The sequence below is a fragment of the Epinephelus moara genome, chromosome 21 (genome assembly GCF_006386435.1).
Source record: "Epinephelus moara isolate mb chromosome 21, YSFRI_EMoa_1.0, whole genome shotgun sequence".
In the NCBI taxonomy this organism is placed as follows: Eukaryota; Metazoa; Chordata; class Actinopteri; order Perciformes; family Serranidae; genus Epinephelus; species Epinephelus moara.
In genome coordinates, this window is record NC_065526.1 from 22,514,992 (window position 1) to 22,532,109 (window position 17,118).

General features: G+C 42.1%; 1 protein-coding gene, 1 long non-coding RNA gene and 4 other non-coding genes across 6 annotated transcripts in view; 5 read left to right on the plus strand and 1 right to left on the minus strand.

Moving 5' to 3' along the window:
• Nucleotides 1–16,595, plus strand: part of colec12 (collectin sub-family member 12) — a 51,617-nt gene extending 35,022 nt beyond the window's left edge. The window contains exons 3-10 of the mRNA XM_050032800.1: nucleotides 4,541–4,663; nucleotides 8,549–8,635; nucleotides 10,084–11,127; nucleotides 12,557–13,213; nucleotides 13,337–13,485; nucleotides 13,629–13,738; nucleotides 15,013–15,155; nucleotides 15,582–16,595. Of these exons, the coding sequence (XP_049888757.1) occupies nucleotides 4,541–4,663; nucleotides 8,549–8,635; nucleotides 10,084–11,127; nucleotides 12,557–13,213; nucleotides 13,337–13,485; nucleotides 13,629–13,738; nucleotides 15,013–15,155; nucleotides 15,582–15,601 (2,333 nt within the window). The 3' untranslated portion in view covers nucleotides 15,602–16,595. The remainder of the gene's footprint in view (nucleotides 1–4,540; nucleotides 4,664–8,548; nucleotides 8,636–10,083; nucleotides 11,128–12,556; nucleotides 13,214–13,336; nucleotides 13,486–13,628; nucleotides 13,739–15,012; nucleotides 15,156–15,581) is intronic.
• LOC126382756 (uncharacterized) overlaps nucleotides 1–17,118 on the minus strand; it is a 199,091-nt gene that overhangs the window by 84,847 nt on the left and 97,126 nt on the right. The gene's annotated exons all lie outside the window — the stretch shown is intronic.
• Nucleotides 314–400, plus strand: trnay-gua (transfer RNA tyrosine (anticodon GUA)). Its single transcript is given in 2 exon segments — nucleotides 314–350; nucleotides 365–400. It is a non-coding gene; the product is annotated as a tRNA-Tyr (tRNA).
• trnay-gua (transfer RNA tyrosine (anticodon GUA)) lies at nucleotides 1,444–1,530 on the plus strand. Its single transcript is given in 2 exon segments — nucleotides 1,444–1,480; nucleotides 1,495–1,530. It is a non-coding gene; the product is annotated as a tRNA-Tyr (tRNA).
• Nucleotides 2,185–2,271, plus strand: trnay-gua (transfer RNA tyrosine (anticodon GUA)). Its single transcript is given in 2 exon segments — nucleotides 2,185–2,221; nucleotides 2,236–2,271. It is a non-coding gene; the product is annotated as a tRNA-Tyr (tRNA).
• trnay-gua (transfer RNA tyrosine (anticodon GUA)) lies at nucleotides 2,555–2,641 on the plus strand. Its single transcript is given in 2 exon segments — nucleotides 2,555–2,591; nucleotides 2,606–2,641. It is a non-coding gene; the product is annotated as a tRNA-Tyr (tRNA).

Sequence of the window (17,118 nt, forward strand, 5' to 3'; positions counted from 1 at the left end):
ACTCTTAGGGGGGAAAGTCATGTGAAGATTTAAGTTCAACTCAGGAAATTCTGTATCTTACCTCAGTGGAAACAAGAGACTGGCCTGAATTTAAAGGTGATGGAAATTTTTTAAAATGATGAAAATGGTTGTACTCAGAAGACCGACTTTAATGCCAACCTTCTAAAACCAGCCAAACAAAACACAAGCAGTCAGGTAATCAGGCAGGTTGCAGAGATGGCACAATGCTGCCAGTCATGCGGGGTCATTGATGCATATGCCAAAAAGCACCAAGGCTGACACAGCACAGAAGATTACCTGTATCCACATACTCCCTTCGATAGCTCAGTTGGTAGAGCGGAGGACTGTAGTGATTAAATCAGATATCCTTAGGTCGCTGGTTCAATTCCGGCTCGAAGGAGTGACTTTTGGGGGAGCAGTGGTTGGACACCAAAAAGTCGCCAGTTACAGTCCCCGTCCATACCAAATATTGAGTGTGAACTGGTGTGACCATGTGGCCTGAGTGATAGGATCCCAAGTGAAAAGCTCTAATTACAGGTGTTAGTGCACCACGTGCATCCTCAATAAGTCTTGATATCCAATCACCCATCATCACTGCTTTCAGCAGTGTGTACAAAAGTGTTGTCCTGGGCCATAGTCAGTACGTTTACATGGACAGTTTAATTCCACTTTCAATCGTAATGAAAGTCATTCCGATTAAAGGGGATGGTTTATTCCATTTGTCATTCCAAATGAAAGAATTTTGTGTGCATGTATACACTCATTCCTCTTTAAGTTCATTCCGGTTTTTCTGCGCATGCTCGTTTCCTTGCCCTTCTGGCGCGATGACGTATATAGCGCGCATAGCAACGGGCTGCATAGCAACGGGCTGAGATAGAGCAGTCGGATTCGTTGCACTCACCGGTTTCCATTCACCACAGCACGGTCTTCTACCTCCCTTCTCCTCCTCAACAGACGAAGCATTAGCAGAACAAGGTTGTTGTCGTACTGCTGCTTCAAGAATATAAGCAAAACACGCCCGAAAAAGGCACTAAGAATGGCGTCGTCAAGCATCTTGTTATCCAGAGCGAGGACTACAGTGTTTTCTTCCAGTAAACGTAAACACGTAACATCCACCCCGCCCTCTGTCCAATCAGAAACCTTCCCTGCCCCAAACCTTGCGCAGACCTGAATAAAGGCGATTAAACTAATCTCCCGTGTAAACCCTCATTCAGAATGTATATTTCCCATGTAAACTACCTAAAAACTTTAATTCCAAATGATTTCATTCAGATTTATTTCATTCCGAATGAGAAGCCATCATGTAACCGTAGCCAGTGACAGCTCTGAGCTTAGGAAATGCAGAGGTGGCACAACGCTGCCAGTCATGCGGGGTAATTGATGCATATGCCAAAAAGCACCAAGGCTGACACAGTAGGGAAGATCACCTGAACTCTTGTACTCCCTTCGATAGCTCAGTTGGTAGAGCGGAGGACTGTAGTGGTTAAACCAGGTATCCTTAGGTCGCTGGTTCGAATCCGGCTCGAAGGAGGGACTTTTGGAGTGGCAGTGCTCAGTCCATAGGGAAACCAAAAAGTCGCCAGTTATAGTCCTCGTCCCGACCAAATATTGAGTGTGAACATGTGGCCTGGGTGATAGGATCACAAGTGAACAGCTCTAATAACAGGTGTACAGTCCTCAGTAAGTCTTAATATCCAATCACCCATCATTCGGAGGTGGTCTGGGCCACATGTGGCCATATTTGCTTTCAGCACTACATGCAGTAATGTTTCCTGGGCAACCTGATCTCATTGCGAAGTTGTCGAATAGCAACACTTGGATAGTGACTTCCGGCATCAGACACCAATGAGAAAAGCCCAGTGGTGCTTTGAGCGAGTCAGCATGCAAACATGCTCTCAATGACAATGCTAACTTTCTGATGTTTTCCATGTTTATCATTTTAGTTTAGCCTGTTAGCACACTGACATTTACCTGTACTGAATACAAATAGGTAGTTGTTGGGCCACTTGTTGCCATGAGGCCACATTCACTCTCAGCAGTGCATACAGAAGTGTTGTCCTGGGCCATAGTGACAGCCTGGAGCTTAGGAGCTTAGTGATGGCACAATGCTGCATGTGCGACACAATTGACACTTATGCCAGAAAGCACTCACAGATAGAGCAGCAGGAAGCACAGCCTTCATTCCCTTCGATAGCTCAGTTGGTAGAGCGGAGGACTGTAGTGGTGGAGTGAGATATCCTTAGGCCGCTGGTTCAATTCCGGCTCGAAGGAGTGTCTTTTGGGTGAGCAGTGCTCAGTCTCCGTTCAGACCGACTGTGGACTGGTAGCCCGAAAAGTGTCTGTTGGCCTACTCAGCATGTGCCCTTCAGCAAAGGCATCCAATACGCACCCAGTACCCTGGACCACCCCTGACTGGGAAGTACACATTCAGTTCCATTATGGGTAATACGAGTTAAGTTAATCACAAGTGAACAGCTCTAATTACAGTTGTTAATGCACCCAATGCATTCACTTTTTTGCAGTGTGTACAGAAGCACAGGGACTGAGATAACTGCCTTCGATAGCTCAGTTGGTAGAGCGGAGGACTGTAGTGGTTAAACCAGGTATCCTTAGGTCGCTGGTTCAAATCCGGCTCGAAGGAGTGACTTTTGTGCAGCACGATACTAGTATAATATATCCCCCAGTGCAGCACGTTGCTGGTGTATGACAGCAAAAAGACGGGGACCTCGACACTTAAGAGGCACATGATGAAGGCTTGCCATGGAAAGAAAGACAAGAGTCAGCCTTCCATGTCCACGTTCATATCCTTAAAAAAATGTCTGGTTCAAACCGGGCTCAGGCTCGTAATTACAGTTAAAGGGACAGGCCGGGCCAGGCTCGAACAGAATAATGCACGAGCTCGGGCTGAATTGTTTTGGGCCCGGTCTAAGCTCTAAAGCAGAGACTATACATTTCCTGTGGAAACGGAAGTTTATTTTGAAAACACAGTGCATGTAAAAAGTGTAAATCACAGCCCCGTCCCTGAGCATCCAAAACTGACGCTGGAGGGGTTACCTAGAGAGTCATAGTTTGACATGTAGGGCCACTGACCAAGCGTCTATAGTTGACGAGTTGGGAATGAGAATATGTTATGTTATAAGAATATGTTGTATGTTCTTCTTCTCCGTCCTCTTCTTCTTCGTCCTCCTCTTCTTCTTCTTCTTCTTCATCTTCTTCTTTTTCTTTGAATTTCTGTCAGACGAGTCATGGAAAGTGCATGGTAATGTTTTGATTTTGCCGGCACCAAGGTCTTTGCAAACTTGTTCCTTTTCATGGGAAGTGCCCTTCTTCTTTGTCTTTTTCTTGTTCTTCTTCTTCTTACTCCTCCTCTTCTTTTGATCTGCATACCAGGAAAGTGAGATCTAATTACAAGCTCCATAGCTCCATAGTACTGCTATCCGCTTGTGATTCAATCACCCAAGACACATGTTAATACCAAGTGTAAACAGAGCCAAAGACCAAATCATTTTACCTGCCGTACTTGCCATAGCTGTTCACAATAACTACTTTCTGTATAATGGGGGATTCTGACATTTCAGGTGTGCTCACATAGCTAATCTGGCTAAACCATCGCCCTGTTTACAACTTGAACGATTGTCTGTCATTCTATTTTTATATCATTTGTGAGTACAATGTTATCATTGCCAGCAAGAATATAATACCCATGTTGCACCAAACCATAGTTTTCCAATAAATCACATTTTTAATTTGCTCTAATCTTAATACAAGTTTGATATAGTGACAATAAAAGTATAAACTTGTCAAAGGTGTCAAACTGTTTTGTTTCTCTCTCAGGCTTTTTATGTTATAACCTTCCTGTCTAATGAAGTGTTAAAAGGTTTCCTAGATAATGTGATTGAAGGTTTCTTCCATCTACAGACGGATCTCTATTGTACTGCCTGTTGTGAATACACACCAGCTGCTCTCTCTCTGCTTGCCAGAGGCTACATGGTCACTTCTAATGAAGTCAAGTAAACATCCTGCCTATAGTGTAATGTTTAGCGTTGTCTCACACAGTGTTGGTGGTTTTCAGGACGTAGTGTTAAGACTCGTGAACATCTGTGACATGAATGACCAAAGATTTCACTGCACCGTGGTTTTAGGTTGGATGGCAATGAGGAATGACACAGAAAATGTAATGGTACTGTTTTGTTTCAGTTTCTCTGCCGTATGGTGAACACATGTGCAGTGTTTTCAAAGTTTTGTTCCGAGTCTTCTTATTCATGAGGGCAAATGTTTTCAATTGATACTTGGCCGAAGAAAGGCACAGCGTGTCCCGCTTTAGACACGCAGTACTAAACTTAGTTATGAAATGAAAAAACATCCCATGTGATTGCATTTTTGAATGAAAACCTTTGGTGTATTTTTACTAACTCCTTGCTCCAGTTGCACAATATTTGAGTTACTACTGTTTGTTTGTGCAAGCTCTGTAACCAGGATGAAGCAGACTTACTGCATACTGTACACCGATTCATGACACATATTCTATTGTATCTTGCAGGAATTCAGGAGGGTACAGAGTGCACCAAGTGTAAAAATGACTGGGCTCTGAGGGCGGCTATTGCACTGCTCTATGTGCTCTGTGCCCTGCTCACCATAGCAGTGGCTGTCCTCGGATACAAAGGTAAGTCAAAACTGAAGTTGAATAAATTGCTTTTTGTACTGTAGTTTTTTATGTCTCTGCTGCAAACCCTGACCTCCAGAGCACAGGTTGTAAAGCTGTGGTCACATTACACAAATCAATGTATATTTAATCTTACATTCAGGACAGAATTACTCAAGGAAAAAACAAAATACCACACAGAAAAAGTACATTTGGACAGCCTTTTCCTATCAAGCAGCACAAACCTGGAACATGATACCCACAGACGGAGCATCACATCTGTCAACACCTTCTCCAGATCTACAAAACAGTGGTTACTGGACAATCAGACATGCTTTCATAGTCTGGAGAAATGATTTGTCATTGTTTTACCATTTGTGCTCTGGTATATTTCCATGATGCACTCAAGTGCTCATATTGATCAATGTGCATGGTCCCTTTTTAAATAAACATAAAATAGATTGTAAGACAATAAGAGTGGGCTTTAAACCCACGGCCTCTTGATTCACTTTCACAAGTCCACTTTCATTAAAACCTGTTCATATCCAAAGGTTTTTAAAAAGTCAGAAACTCTTAAAGTGTGCATGTTTCAGGCATAAATGAGTTGTTATATCCTCCTGAGACCCTGTGTCCTCATAAGGACATCACATTTTTGGTTTACCTGACCTTATACTTCATTCTACTGAGCTTAGACCTGTTGTCCTCATTTGTGGACACTTTTTTGTGCCATCTAGTGGTAGTAAGGGCACAATACACTAATCTGTGTAAAATCAAGATGGCAGCCAGTGGACAGGTCCAAAACCTGATCACATTTTATGGTTGAAGCTTGTTTATTTATGATTAATAATGTTGTAGTTTGATATGGCAACAGTTTTGACCAATTTTAGCAGTAACAGGCTAGGACGCTGTTGATTAGGAAGTACTCGTTTGAGGACATTGGGACTTTATTACTGTCTTGTTTGAGGATATTGGGACTTTATTGTTGTTGACAGTATTTTTTTTTATGCTTATCAGGTACTAATCCCAAAGCTATGAGAAATTAAAAATGAATACCAAACAAAAGTTCGGGTCTCAGGAGGATATTATTTTATTGCATCTTCTGTTGTGGGGTTTGTTTGTTTTTGCAAAATGTTGGACAGATTGCCCTGAATGTTTGTACAAAATTTCAAGGTCCCCATGTGTCCTACTGTCTGTGGGGCTACCCTGACTTTCCATCTATAGCACCATAATCAAGTCAAAAGCTTTCTTTTGTCTAATACTTTGGTTTCAGACAAAACCCTGCAGTAGAAAGCAGTGAATGTTAGCACGTTAGCTAACAAGCTAACATGCCAAACTTAGATTGTGACTATGTAAAACTTAACCTCTTAACATTGTCATTGTGAGTAGGTTTAGCAAGCTGACATTAGCATTTAGCTCAAAGCATAACTTGCCTAAGTAGGCTACAACCTCAAGTTGCCAGGTTGTAGACCATTAGTTTTGTTATTTTGTCCCTCATGATTAAAAAAACACAACTTCAAAAAGGCTCACCTGGTGAAAGTAACAATTTAAGTTTCGATGTTCTTATTTTCAGTTTAGAGAGACCAAACGAATATATAGATAACATCTCACAATAGAAATATTATAACTATATTTAGCTGATTTTCCCCTTACTTCTTCATCCTCTGCTCCCCATGTGCAGTCTCTCTGTCTCTGTCCTCCTCTGGGAGGTTTGATGGAAGTCAAAGGGTCACATCACTGCACCAAATTGAAAACTAAGTCCAACCAAGTCAGAGAGTTCAGCCTAAGATTTACTCCTTGAAGAGACTCCCTTGACAGAACTCATTGTTTACCCTCCACTGAATTGATATCTTTCAGAGATTGTCCAAAGCTCAAGACTGAAAACACAGTTGTTTGTGAAACTCTGTCCTTACGGCAACCCATTTTGCCGTTTCTCCCTGTTTGAACCAGGGCTGTAATATTAAATAGAAACAGAAAGGAATTCCACATATCTCACGCGCCTTCAATATGGAATGCACTTTATGTATTGTTCAGTCTTACACATTTGTGGCCCCAATCAATCACAGAAAACCTGTCAAAATATCCTTGAGCAAAAACATTGGAGTCCACCTGCCCCACAGGCGCCCTAATCTGGTGAACCATGCAGCTCGGCCACAAGACAAAAACTGCATTCACCCAGAGGGGAATGATTTTACTCAAAAAACAAGTGAAGGTCTCCAAGTTAAGATCTAAATCTGAATCATGCCCTGTAAGTGCTGTCAGGGTTGTTTTGGTTTTTCCAGCTTTGGGTCTATGTTTGTATGGAGCCCATGTGATTTTGGTGGTTTGGCTCTAATGTCTACCAGATGACCATGCAGCGAATACCCTGACTTAAGAACCCAGAGGAGATTTTATGGCTTGGTAGCAATTTGTTGTCTCATGAACCACAGGTTGACTCACAAATGGGTGCAAGTGTCCAAAATAGTTTGCAAGAAGCCAACGAAGGCTGAGTGCTGGGTTGGATTTCTTTTCTCTACAGCACCCTTTAAACAAAACATACTGTTAACCGAATGACCCAGTTTGTTAAAAGTTAAAAGCATTGTTTGTGTAACCTGCTGTGTCACTAAGTGTCTGCTCCTGCAGCATTGATCAGCATTAATCTGCTGGGCCTCGTGTTGGGTAACTGCCCTCAGTATGGCTCATAACTTCACAATAGGCAGCCAATAAGCCTTGCTCAAATTAGCAACCTTATATAACTCATAATGCTTTTCCAATACAGGACTGTGGGGGATGGAAAGATTAACAGAGGGGAGTAAGAAGGTATGCTCGACATCAGGGAGGAAGATAGTGTGACAGGCTTTGCTGACACTATTATAAGTGCTGTAAAAATTTAGTATTATTGGATCACTGATATGGGCAACAAATAAGCCAACAGCAGCATTTCTCAGTGCTCAAAGAGATAAAGAAATTAGCAATTTAGAGGTAGAGAGACAGAGAGCAGACTCAAGCTGCTTATTGTCAGCAGTTTACCAACAGCGCTCTGAAACTGGGCCCATGTGATTTTGTTTGTCCCAAGTGCATGTTATTGTTTCGTGTTTTTCTCACTTCTGGAATGATAACAGTGAAAGCTGAGGATGTTTTCCAGTGCAGTTTTTAGACGCCCACATACCGACAGAAAAACAAACGGCGGAGGAGAGGAGATGGACTCTTTGTTGCAGATGTGCGGAGGAGAGAGAAAGTGGGACCAGAGTCAGAGTTTACTAGTGTGGTATTCATCATGTGTTTGACATTGTTTATCCTCATGAAGTGGAATTTGTGAATGTGCTCTGAAAATTGAGATCTGTATTGATCAACAGATACGCAGTTGCCAGGTTACAAAAAAAAAAAACGTAGGAAACTCTTCACTGTGTTCAACATCCTGCGTTCAGGTCTGCTGTTTGAGTTTCCAGCTATTTACTGGAGAGGAATGAATACGGCAGCACCCTCTGCTGTTCACAGTCAGCTTAGCCGAGTAAATTCTCTGTTTACACATTAAGGAGATTTATCGGTATTTATAATTGGTGAGAGGTATTCAGATTCTTAACTGAATAGCAGTAGCAATGCCATGCAAAATTACTCTATGACAAGTAAAAATGTTGCATTTAAACTTTCTAAAGTGACAGCATGTAAGTAGTGCCAGCACAATTTACTTACATGACCAAAGGTATCTATCTCATATAGACCTCTAGAGTCAGTAGAAGGTCACATTTCACAGGAAATGCACTTCCTGTGTCAATGTCTGTGATGGTTGTGTAACAGTCCCTGTTATCATCAGTAAGAGAAAATACTGCATCAGCAGCCTAAGATTGTCATTAAATATTTTCTTTTTCCCTGTAAGTGTTTTAACTATACATATGTATTTACACCTTCTCTTCTCTACTCTCTTGTCAGTGGTCCAGAGAATGGACAATGTCACAGAGGGCATGCAGAATTATGGAGGCAAGATCAACGCTGTAGAGACAGATTTGAAGAAACTAGGTAAGTCTCATTAACACAAGAGTAGATTATGAATATATACAGTACTGCCCCAAAGTTTTAGGCAGGATTTACAAAATGCAAAGTGAGCAAACAAAAGAAAAATCTACATCAAATCAATATTTGGTGTGACCACCCTTTGCCTTCAAAACAGCATCAGTTCTTCTGGGTACACTTGCACACAATTTTTTAAGGAACTCGGCAGGTATGTTGTTCAAAACATCTTGGAGAACTAACTAACTAACAGATCTAACAGATGTAGACTGCCTCAAATCCCTCTGTCTTTTCATGTTATCCCAGACAGACTCGATGATGTTGAGATCAGGGCTTTGTGGGGGCCATACCATCACTTCCAGGACTCCTTGTTCTTCTTTATGCTGAAGAGTGACATTGGCTGTATGTTTAGGGTTGTTGAATAAACTAATTTGATTAAAGATAAAGAATATATTTGGGGCCAATCAGATGCCTCCCTGATTGTATTGCATGATGGATAAGTATCTGCCTGTATTTCTCAGCATTGCGGACACCATTAATCCTGACCAAATCCCCAACTCAGTTTGCAGAAGTGCAGCCCCAAACTTGCAAGGAACCTCCACCATGCTTCACTGGCGCCTGCAGACACTCATTATTGTAACACTCTCCATCAAACGGCCTTCTGCTCCAGCCAAATATTTCAAACAAGAGCGTGTGCTGCCATTTTTCTGCACCACTGTGCATAGTTTAGTTGCTTTGCCTTGTTTCCACATCGGAGGTTAGGCTTTCTGGCTGCAATTCTTCCATGAAGACCACTTCTGGCCAGACTTCTCTGGCCCGTAGATGGGTGTACCTGGGTACACCTGGGTTTCTGCTAGTTCTGAGTTTGAACAACACATCTTGAAACCTTAGTCTGCTTTGAAATCTTTGCCTGGGAGAGACCTTGCTGATGCAGTATAACTACCTTGTGTCTTGTTGCTGTGCTCAGTCTTGTCATGGTGTGCGACCTGTGACATGAAACTGTCGTCCACAACCTCATCTTGGTAGCAGAGTCTGGCTGTTCCTCACCCAGTTTTAAGCCTCCCACACAGCTGTCTCTGTTTCAGTTAATGACTGTGTTTCAACCTACATATGAAATTGATAATCATTAGCACCTGTATGCTTTAATTGGGTAAACATACACCTGACTATGATTCTTCAATATCCCTGACTATGTGCAAGTGTACCTAGAAGAACTGATGCTGTTTAGAAGGCAAAGGATGGTCACACCAAATATTGATTTGATTTAGATGTTTATTCTGTTCGCTCACTTTGCATTTTGTAAATCGACAATTAAACTTTATATTTTTAAAGGCATTCTTCCTTTACAGCATTTCTTCACACCTGCCTAAAATGTTTGCACAATACTGTACATAGGTTTAAGGCTGTGAACACAAACATTTTCTACTAACAGAATTTTTTGTGTGTCACCTCTTCAGATGATCAGGCAGGAGAAAAGTCGGTTAATGCCACAAGTGACATCAAGACTTTCAAGTCAGATCTGGAGGCCTTACAGAACAAACTGAATGATATTGCCCTCAGGGCAACCAGAAACAGGGACGTGCTGGATGAGCTTCATCTCACAGGAGACGACATGCAAAATGGCCACGTCTCCCTGCAGAATTTTTTGCAAAGCAATGAGGCCTCACTACGTGGAGTCAACCAGACCTTGGCCTCCTACGGTGACATGATTGACAGCCTCCAGACAGACACCGCATGGCTTCAGTCAGAGATACAGGGCCAGGTCAAAGTGCAAAGCGAGACCCAGGTTAGTGTCAGTGCACTAAACATCACCCAGTCCCAGCAGCGCAGTCTGCTCAGCACACTGCAGAAGACAGTCGAAGATGCGGGCCAGGCGGTGCAGAAACTGAAGAATGACTATCAGGGACTGCAGCAGACAGCCAGACAGACACGCTCTGACACAGAGTGGCTAAAAGAAAAGGTCCAGAACCTCCAGGTTTTGGCAGCCAACAACTCGGCCCTGGCCCGTTCCAATGGAGAAGCTCTGGATGACTTGGGGGCTCAGCTCAGCACACTAGCCAGCCAAATCCAGAACACCTCAGCTGTTAGTGAGGAGCATGGCCAGAGCCTGCATGAGCTGATGGACCACCAGAGAGATCACGATAACACCACCTCATCTAAGTTTGATGAGATGGAGGCACGATTGGACAGACAGGAGAATGACATGGACCGTGTGACTGGAAACGTGAGTTTCGCCGCGCAGATCCTAGGCGCCATCAGCTCCGACCTAAATGGCCTGAGGTTTTGCGCTGAGACAGTGATGCGACATTCAGATCTGATAGTGGGGCTGAACACCAGTGTAACAGAGGCCAATGCAGACAGCAAAGAGCTGCACACCCAGCAAGATGAGCTGGCGGCCAGGTTGGACAAAGAGGTCAATAACCTCTCCATGGTGATGGAGGAGATGAAGCTGGTGGACAGCAAGCACTCACAGCTCATCACCAACTTCACCATCCTGCAGGGTAAGAATAATGATGAAAAATGTTTCAGATCAGATCAGATGATTCATTGGTTTGATTTGATTATGTCATAAACAATATACATATACCGCACATGTCCAAATGTACTAACATAGCAAGTACATTTACAAATCTTCCCTGCTTCTTTTTCCTTTGATAAAAATGTTTTTAAAATCTGAAGTTAATTCAGAGTATCTCTCATTATCTGGTGGCTCTCCAAATTTTGGCCATAGTAGCGATCTCTGTGGTATCAAGTTCCTGCCATTGGACCAATCATGAGCAGCGCCATGGATCACAGGCACTCATCTGGCAAACACAGCTGTCTATCATGACTTCAAACCTCCTTTAATAGCATCAAATAACTTAAACTAAACTTTGCAGAAAAAAATGAACCTTTGAACATACATCAGCATGAAAAAAAACCTACCTAAACTGACAGAAACCATCTTTGCAAAACATTATGGCAGATGCTCTAAGCACCCAAAGCAATGCTATTTGCACCTACATGTTCTTGTATAGATGGTATAGATGTTCTTGGGCATCCTAGTGACATTAAAATATGATGTCAACACGAGCGATTCTATTCAGCTATTCTGCTTAAGTTTATGTACACAGTGTGCTTTCAGTAGCTTTATTCATCCAAAAACTGAAAATGACAAAGTCTGAGATTGGCCAGTACTAGCCCTAACCATCACCTCTTTGCCCTAAGCCTAGCCCCCTCCGATCTCATCAGAGATGGGCGATACGATACCCCATCCCAAACAGAACAGAACATGGTTTTAATATCTGTATTCTAATGTGAATGAGGTGCAGGAAGCTACAGTGTAATGCTTCACTTGAGTCAGGGTGCTTTCTGTTTAACTAGGACCAACTGGAAATCTCTTAAGTCCGCACTAATATTAAAGCTGACAGACATAGTTACAGACAAGCTAGTGAAGAGAGTGTAACATTTATAGCCAGATATTTCCCCTGAGAGTTGGTGGAGACCCAACTTGAGAAAAAAGTAGAGTGAAGAATGGACTTTCAGGCTTTTTCATTGGAACTTTTAGCCACGCCAAGTCAGTCCATACCACACTGATTTGCATGCTCATTACCAGTTCCAACGCGACGAGTTGTGCCAAGTCACACTCAAGATAGACCTTCTCCTGAGCTGGGACAAAGCATGCTTGACCGCCCCCAGAAAAACAGAAAAATATGGGTGTTAATAAATGAATAGCTGCAGTGTCACAGGAAAAATTTGATCTATACTTTGAGTTTTTAGTTTGGCCCATGTCCCATCCGCTAACATGGAGGGGGCAGGGTTTATGACCTCTACTGCAGCCAGCCACCAGGGGGTAGTCAAGATGTTTTGGCTTCACTTTTGGGGAGCTGTCATGTAATCTGTATACAGTCTCTGATTCCGAAACACTCATCTGCTTTTATTATGTTTCAGGTCCACCAGGTCCAAGGGGCCCCAGGGGGGACAAAGGTCCCCAGGGGCCAGTGGGCCAGACAGGACAAAAGGGTGACAAGGGAGACAAAGGAATGCCAGGGGTGGTGGGACCCAAAGGAGAGAAAGGTGCTCTTGGACCAACAGGTGCGACAGGTCCAAAGGGTGCAGCTGGGTCTCGAGGTCTTCCAGGGGCTAAAGGATCAAGGGGGTCTGGAGGTCGACCTGGAAACCCTGGGGAAAAAGGTGACCCTGGGGTGCCAGGGATTCCTGGTAGGGATGGACTGTCAGGGTTGCCAGGACCACAAGGGCCACAGGGGCCCAGAGGAGCAGCAGGACCTGCAGGGCTCGAGGGGCCTCGTGGGCCTGTTGGACCCATTGGTCCTCCCGGTCCTCCAGGGCTACCAGGGCTACCTGCGCCTGCACCTCCGCTTCCAAAGCCTCCTCAGCCCACTCAGCCCACTAAGGTTCTTGCAACCCCCAAACCACCACAGCCTCCTAAACCACCTCAACCCCCCAAACCACCACAACCCCCCAAACAACCTCAACCCCCCAAACCACCTCAGCCTCCCAAACCACCTCAACCCAAACCAGCAGCGCAACCACAAGGCTCTGTGTCCCGGCAGATCCAGCCCTCTGCTGCTGCTGCTCCAGTGCCTGGTGAGTTCAAAGATTACTTAAGGGTAGAAAATGGATTTGTGACCCACTGTCAGTACATTTTTACAAATTCTGGACATGTGATTTTGCTTACATTGTTTATTGTAATATCCTGTAAATGATCAGTTCCAGGCTGCCCTCCCGACTTCAGAAAATTTGGAGACAGCTGCTATTACTTCTCTTCTGGTTCTCAGAGGCTCAACTTTGACGAGGCCAAGCAGTTTTGTGCTAACATATCATCTCTAATGCTTATTATTAACGACAATGAGGAACAGGTAAATGGAATTAACCCCCTGATAGATACTTTAGTATATTCAGTGTAATTTTAACTGTTTTGTAAAAAAATAACATAAAATCACATACTTTTTTCTTCTGAACTAATCACCTTGTAAAATATGCTTTGCTCTTGTATCCATAGCAATTTGTGAGAGATGCAATTGCGGGCAAGGGCTATTTCTGGCTGGGCCTCAATGACAGGGAGGAGGAAAATGTCTGGAAATGGGTGGATGGAACCTTACCTGTTTTCAAGTGGGTAAACCTGCCAATTTGGTTTTACAAAAACTGTATAAAGCTGTTATTAAGCAAATGGAATATATGTTTTTTAGTGATTTATGACTTTGTCCTTGATTCATTCTGTCCAAAACAACAGGCTTCTATGAATGTAATGCGGCATTTATACTTCTGCATTGAATTGACGACGTACCTATAGCGTAGGCTTTGCATCGACATAGAGCCCATGCCATACCCTACACTGTAGCCTGATGTGCACCTCCCCAGAAATGTAACTACAGGTCGCGGCAACGCAGACCTCCTGTTTATTTTTGTAAGCTGAAACCATTTCCTTCAGTGGAAACTAAGCTGTTATTTATTTTTATTTCACAGATAAGAAACAATAAATTGTGAAGACAATAAAGCCTCCACAAAAATAGCATTCTATCTTATTTTAAGTCTTGTGTGTGATTTATCCTTCAGGGATTTACACGTCAGGATTTATCCTGGGTTCATATGAGCAGAGCAAAATCTACGCTTGACGCTAGGCTAATGTATACAATGTAAAATACCATAAGCTTGTGCTAATAACATTAGCATGTTGTATTTGTTTGGAAAACGTGTTTAGTATAAGACAGTTGTTTTGTCAGTGAACCTTGTGAGTTGTAATGGAGCCAAATTTTGTAACGATACCTTTGTTACATGTTGCTGTTGTCCCTGGTTTCATGTGAGAAGCGGAAGAGTCCGCTAGCCGCTAGGCTAATTTATACAATGTAAAATGCCATAGGCTTGTGCTAATAACATTAGCATGTTGTATTGGTGGGGAAAATGTGTTCAGATAAAGACAAATGTCTGTGAATCCTGCTTATAGTGAAGCTGATTTGTGTACTTGGGTTTGAACTTGTCGCTGCTAACCCATGTGTAATTTATGTTTTAGGCATGTTTTGAATCAATTAAACTTTACAGCACTTCACAGAAACCCCACCGCTGACTAGTGTTTTGGAGATGTCACTGCAAAGTGACACAGACACACCGCATCAGAATCAGCTTTATTCGCAAAGTACATGTGTACATACAAGGAATTTGACTCTGGTAGACTTGCTCTCAATGTACCATAATTGAAACAAGTACTCAAATTTAGGCAAGAAGTGGAATATACAATATACAAAAAATATACAACTATACATCAAATATAAAAAAGTATAAATGCTCACAATAGCGTACGCTATGGCAAGTACAAAACCCGCTTAACTAACAAACACTTTGTATGATGCTTGAACTTTAAAAAATGTTGTTCATGTTGTTGCTTTTAGGAAGTGGAAGCCTGGACAGCCAGATAACTGGACCCATGGCCACGAAGATGGCGAGGACTGTGCTGGCCTTATCCATAATGCCAACTGGAATGATTTCTACTGCACTGACCGCATCGGCTTCATCTGTGAACTTGCCTCTGACCGTCAGTACCTTCTATAATCTATATCCATTCATTCCTACTCAAGATGTAAATCTTGAGTCACAGATATGTAATGTCCTTAAACCAGCTGGGCACTGTTGTTTCAAGCAAATGTAGCTAAAACAGGAGTATATGTGCCCAATAACAAAATAATCTCAGCTAAAGGTCTTCTTGCTCTGAAGCTTTGGTTCATATAACATATTACAGTCCTCACCAGGAGAGTTTACTCAGCTGTCAGGGTGGAGATGTTCAACCTTTTTAATGATTCTGAGCACCTGTGTAGTTTTTCCATCATTATAATAATCTTGCAGATTAACATATTTAGTCATTTAATTGCTATTGCTATTGCTATAACTGTTAATATAGCAGCCCATAAGCCCTTCAAAAAGATGTCAAAATGTAACTGTATTTTTGTTGATCTCTTCACAGTGAAAGTTCCAGTTTTATAGCATCCATTTAAGACAGTGTGAGCTGTCTGTGGGAGAGAGGTGAAAAGGCCGAAGTTGAGGATGAAGATGTGAGGATAATGAAGGACGTGAGGAGGAGCTCTAGATGATTAGAGGACTCTGCTAACGCCAGCTCAGTCAGGCATCACTGAGACTCGGACTGATCTTTGTCTGAAAGGCACTTTACAACACAGTATGGTGCAGAAGACAGAGCATGCACAGAGCCAGCCCACTATTGTATTGATTAACGTTTGTACTGAAGGAAACATGAGAATGTAGGGATTTATTTAGGCTGTACTTAGTCATTATTTTGGGCAGCCGCTGTTGTACAGGTGTATCTGTAAATAATATTTCATAATAGGAGATACATTGTGGGTTCGGATTGAATTTCCTATTGTTTTATTCCTTTGCTGCCTTTTAAATCTTTACACTTACAAAAAAATCTATATCAGAGGATTATCTTTTTAATAAAGTGGAACTATTTTTATACCGTCAAATACTTCACTAAGAAATAAGCTCCTGGGAAAATGAAAAGCACCGTCTCACCATCAGCAAATGACTGCAGGCTCAGATAATAAACAGAAGCAAAGCTAGTGTAAATTTCACCTTTATACCCACTGGAAAATCAATATCATTTTCTTTCTTTTTTCCTTTTTGAGAATAGATGCTCGTTGTGAGCAGTGCTGCTGTTTTATGAAGGACAGTATTGCTTAAACTTTAGACTGCCAGTATGAATTTTATACAGTTTGAGGCACAAATAAACAATATGTACATTTTTTGTAATGTAGCCGTCGTACGATGATTTGTTCATATGCCAAATACAATATGTGAAATATGTTACATGTTTATAATTTGCATAATCGGTTGTTATTGTTGTATGATTGACCTTCTCTGATTCATATCATGCTTAAGGACTGAGTAGCAGTTTGTAATCTGGCTCAAGACTCATTATGCCTTAATTAAACTGCCGAATTCCTATGGATCACAATAAACTGGGAAAGAAACTGTGTGTGGAGTCAGTGCTTTTTCTGCTATGATTGATTGCTATAGATGTATTTAGGTGATAGGGCATGAAAAGCCATTTATCTTTCTATAGAAACTAAAGACGAAAGGAAACTGAATGATACAGTTCTGATATCAGGCTTACATACATTTGTTTTCTTTTTATTTTAATAACGAAGTCAAGTGTACAACAGTCAGACATCAGAGCTCAAACAAAACAAGATTAAATGAGATTTAAAATAGCAGTACAATTCCCATATATTTCAAACACTTTAATATGTATATTAATTGTTCCTGCCACCTTGTGATGCGATGGTTCAAACAAACAAACAAACAAACGAACAAAACAACAAAGGCAATAATCAAGCAAGATCACTTTGCTTTTTTATGTACACCTCATGACGACACGACTATCATAGTTTGAAGATGTGCACCAAGTAGTAACTAAGCAGGCAGAACTAGTGTGTTTTCATAAACAGATGTACACAAGCAAACAAACAAAGAAACAAGCATTAAGT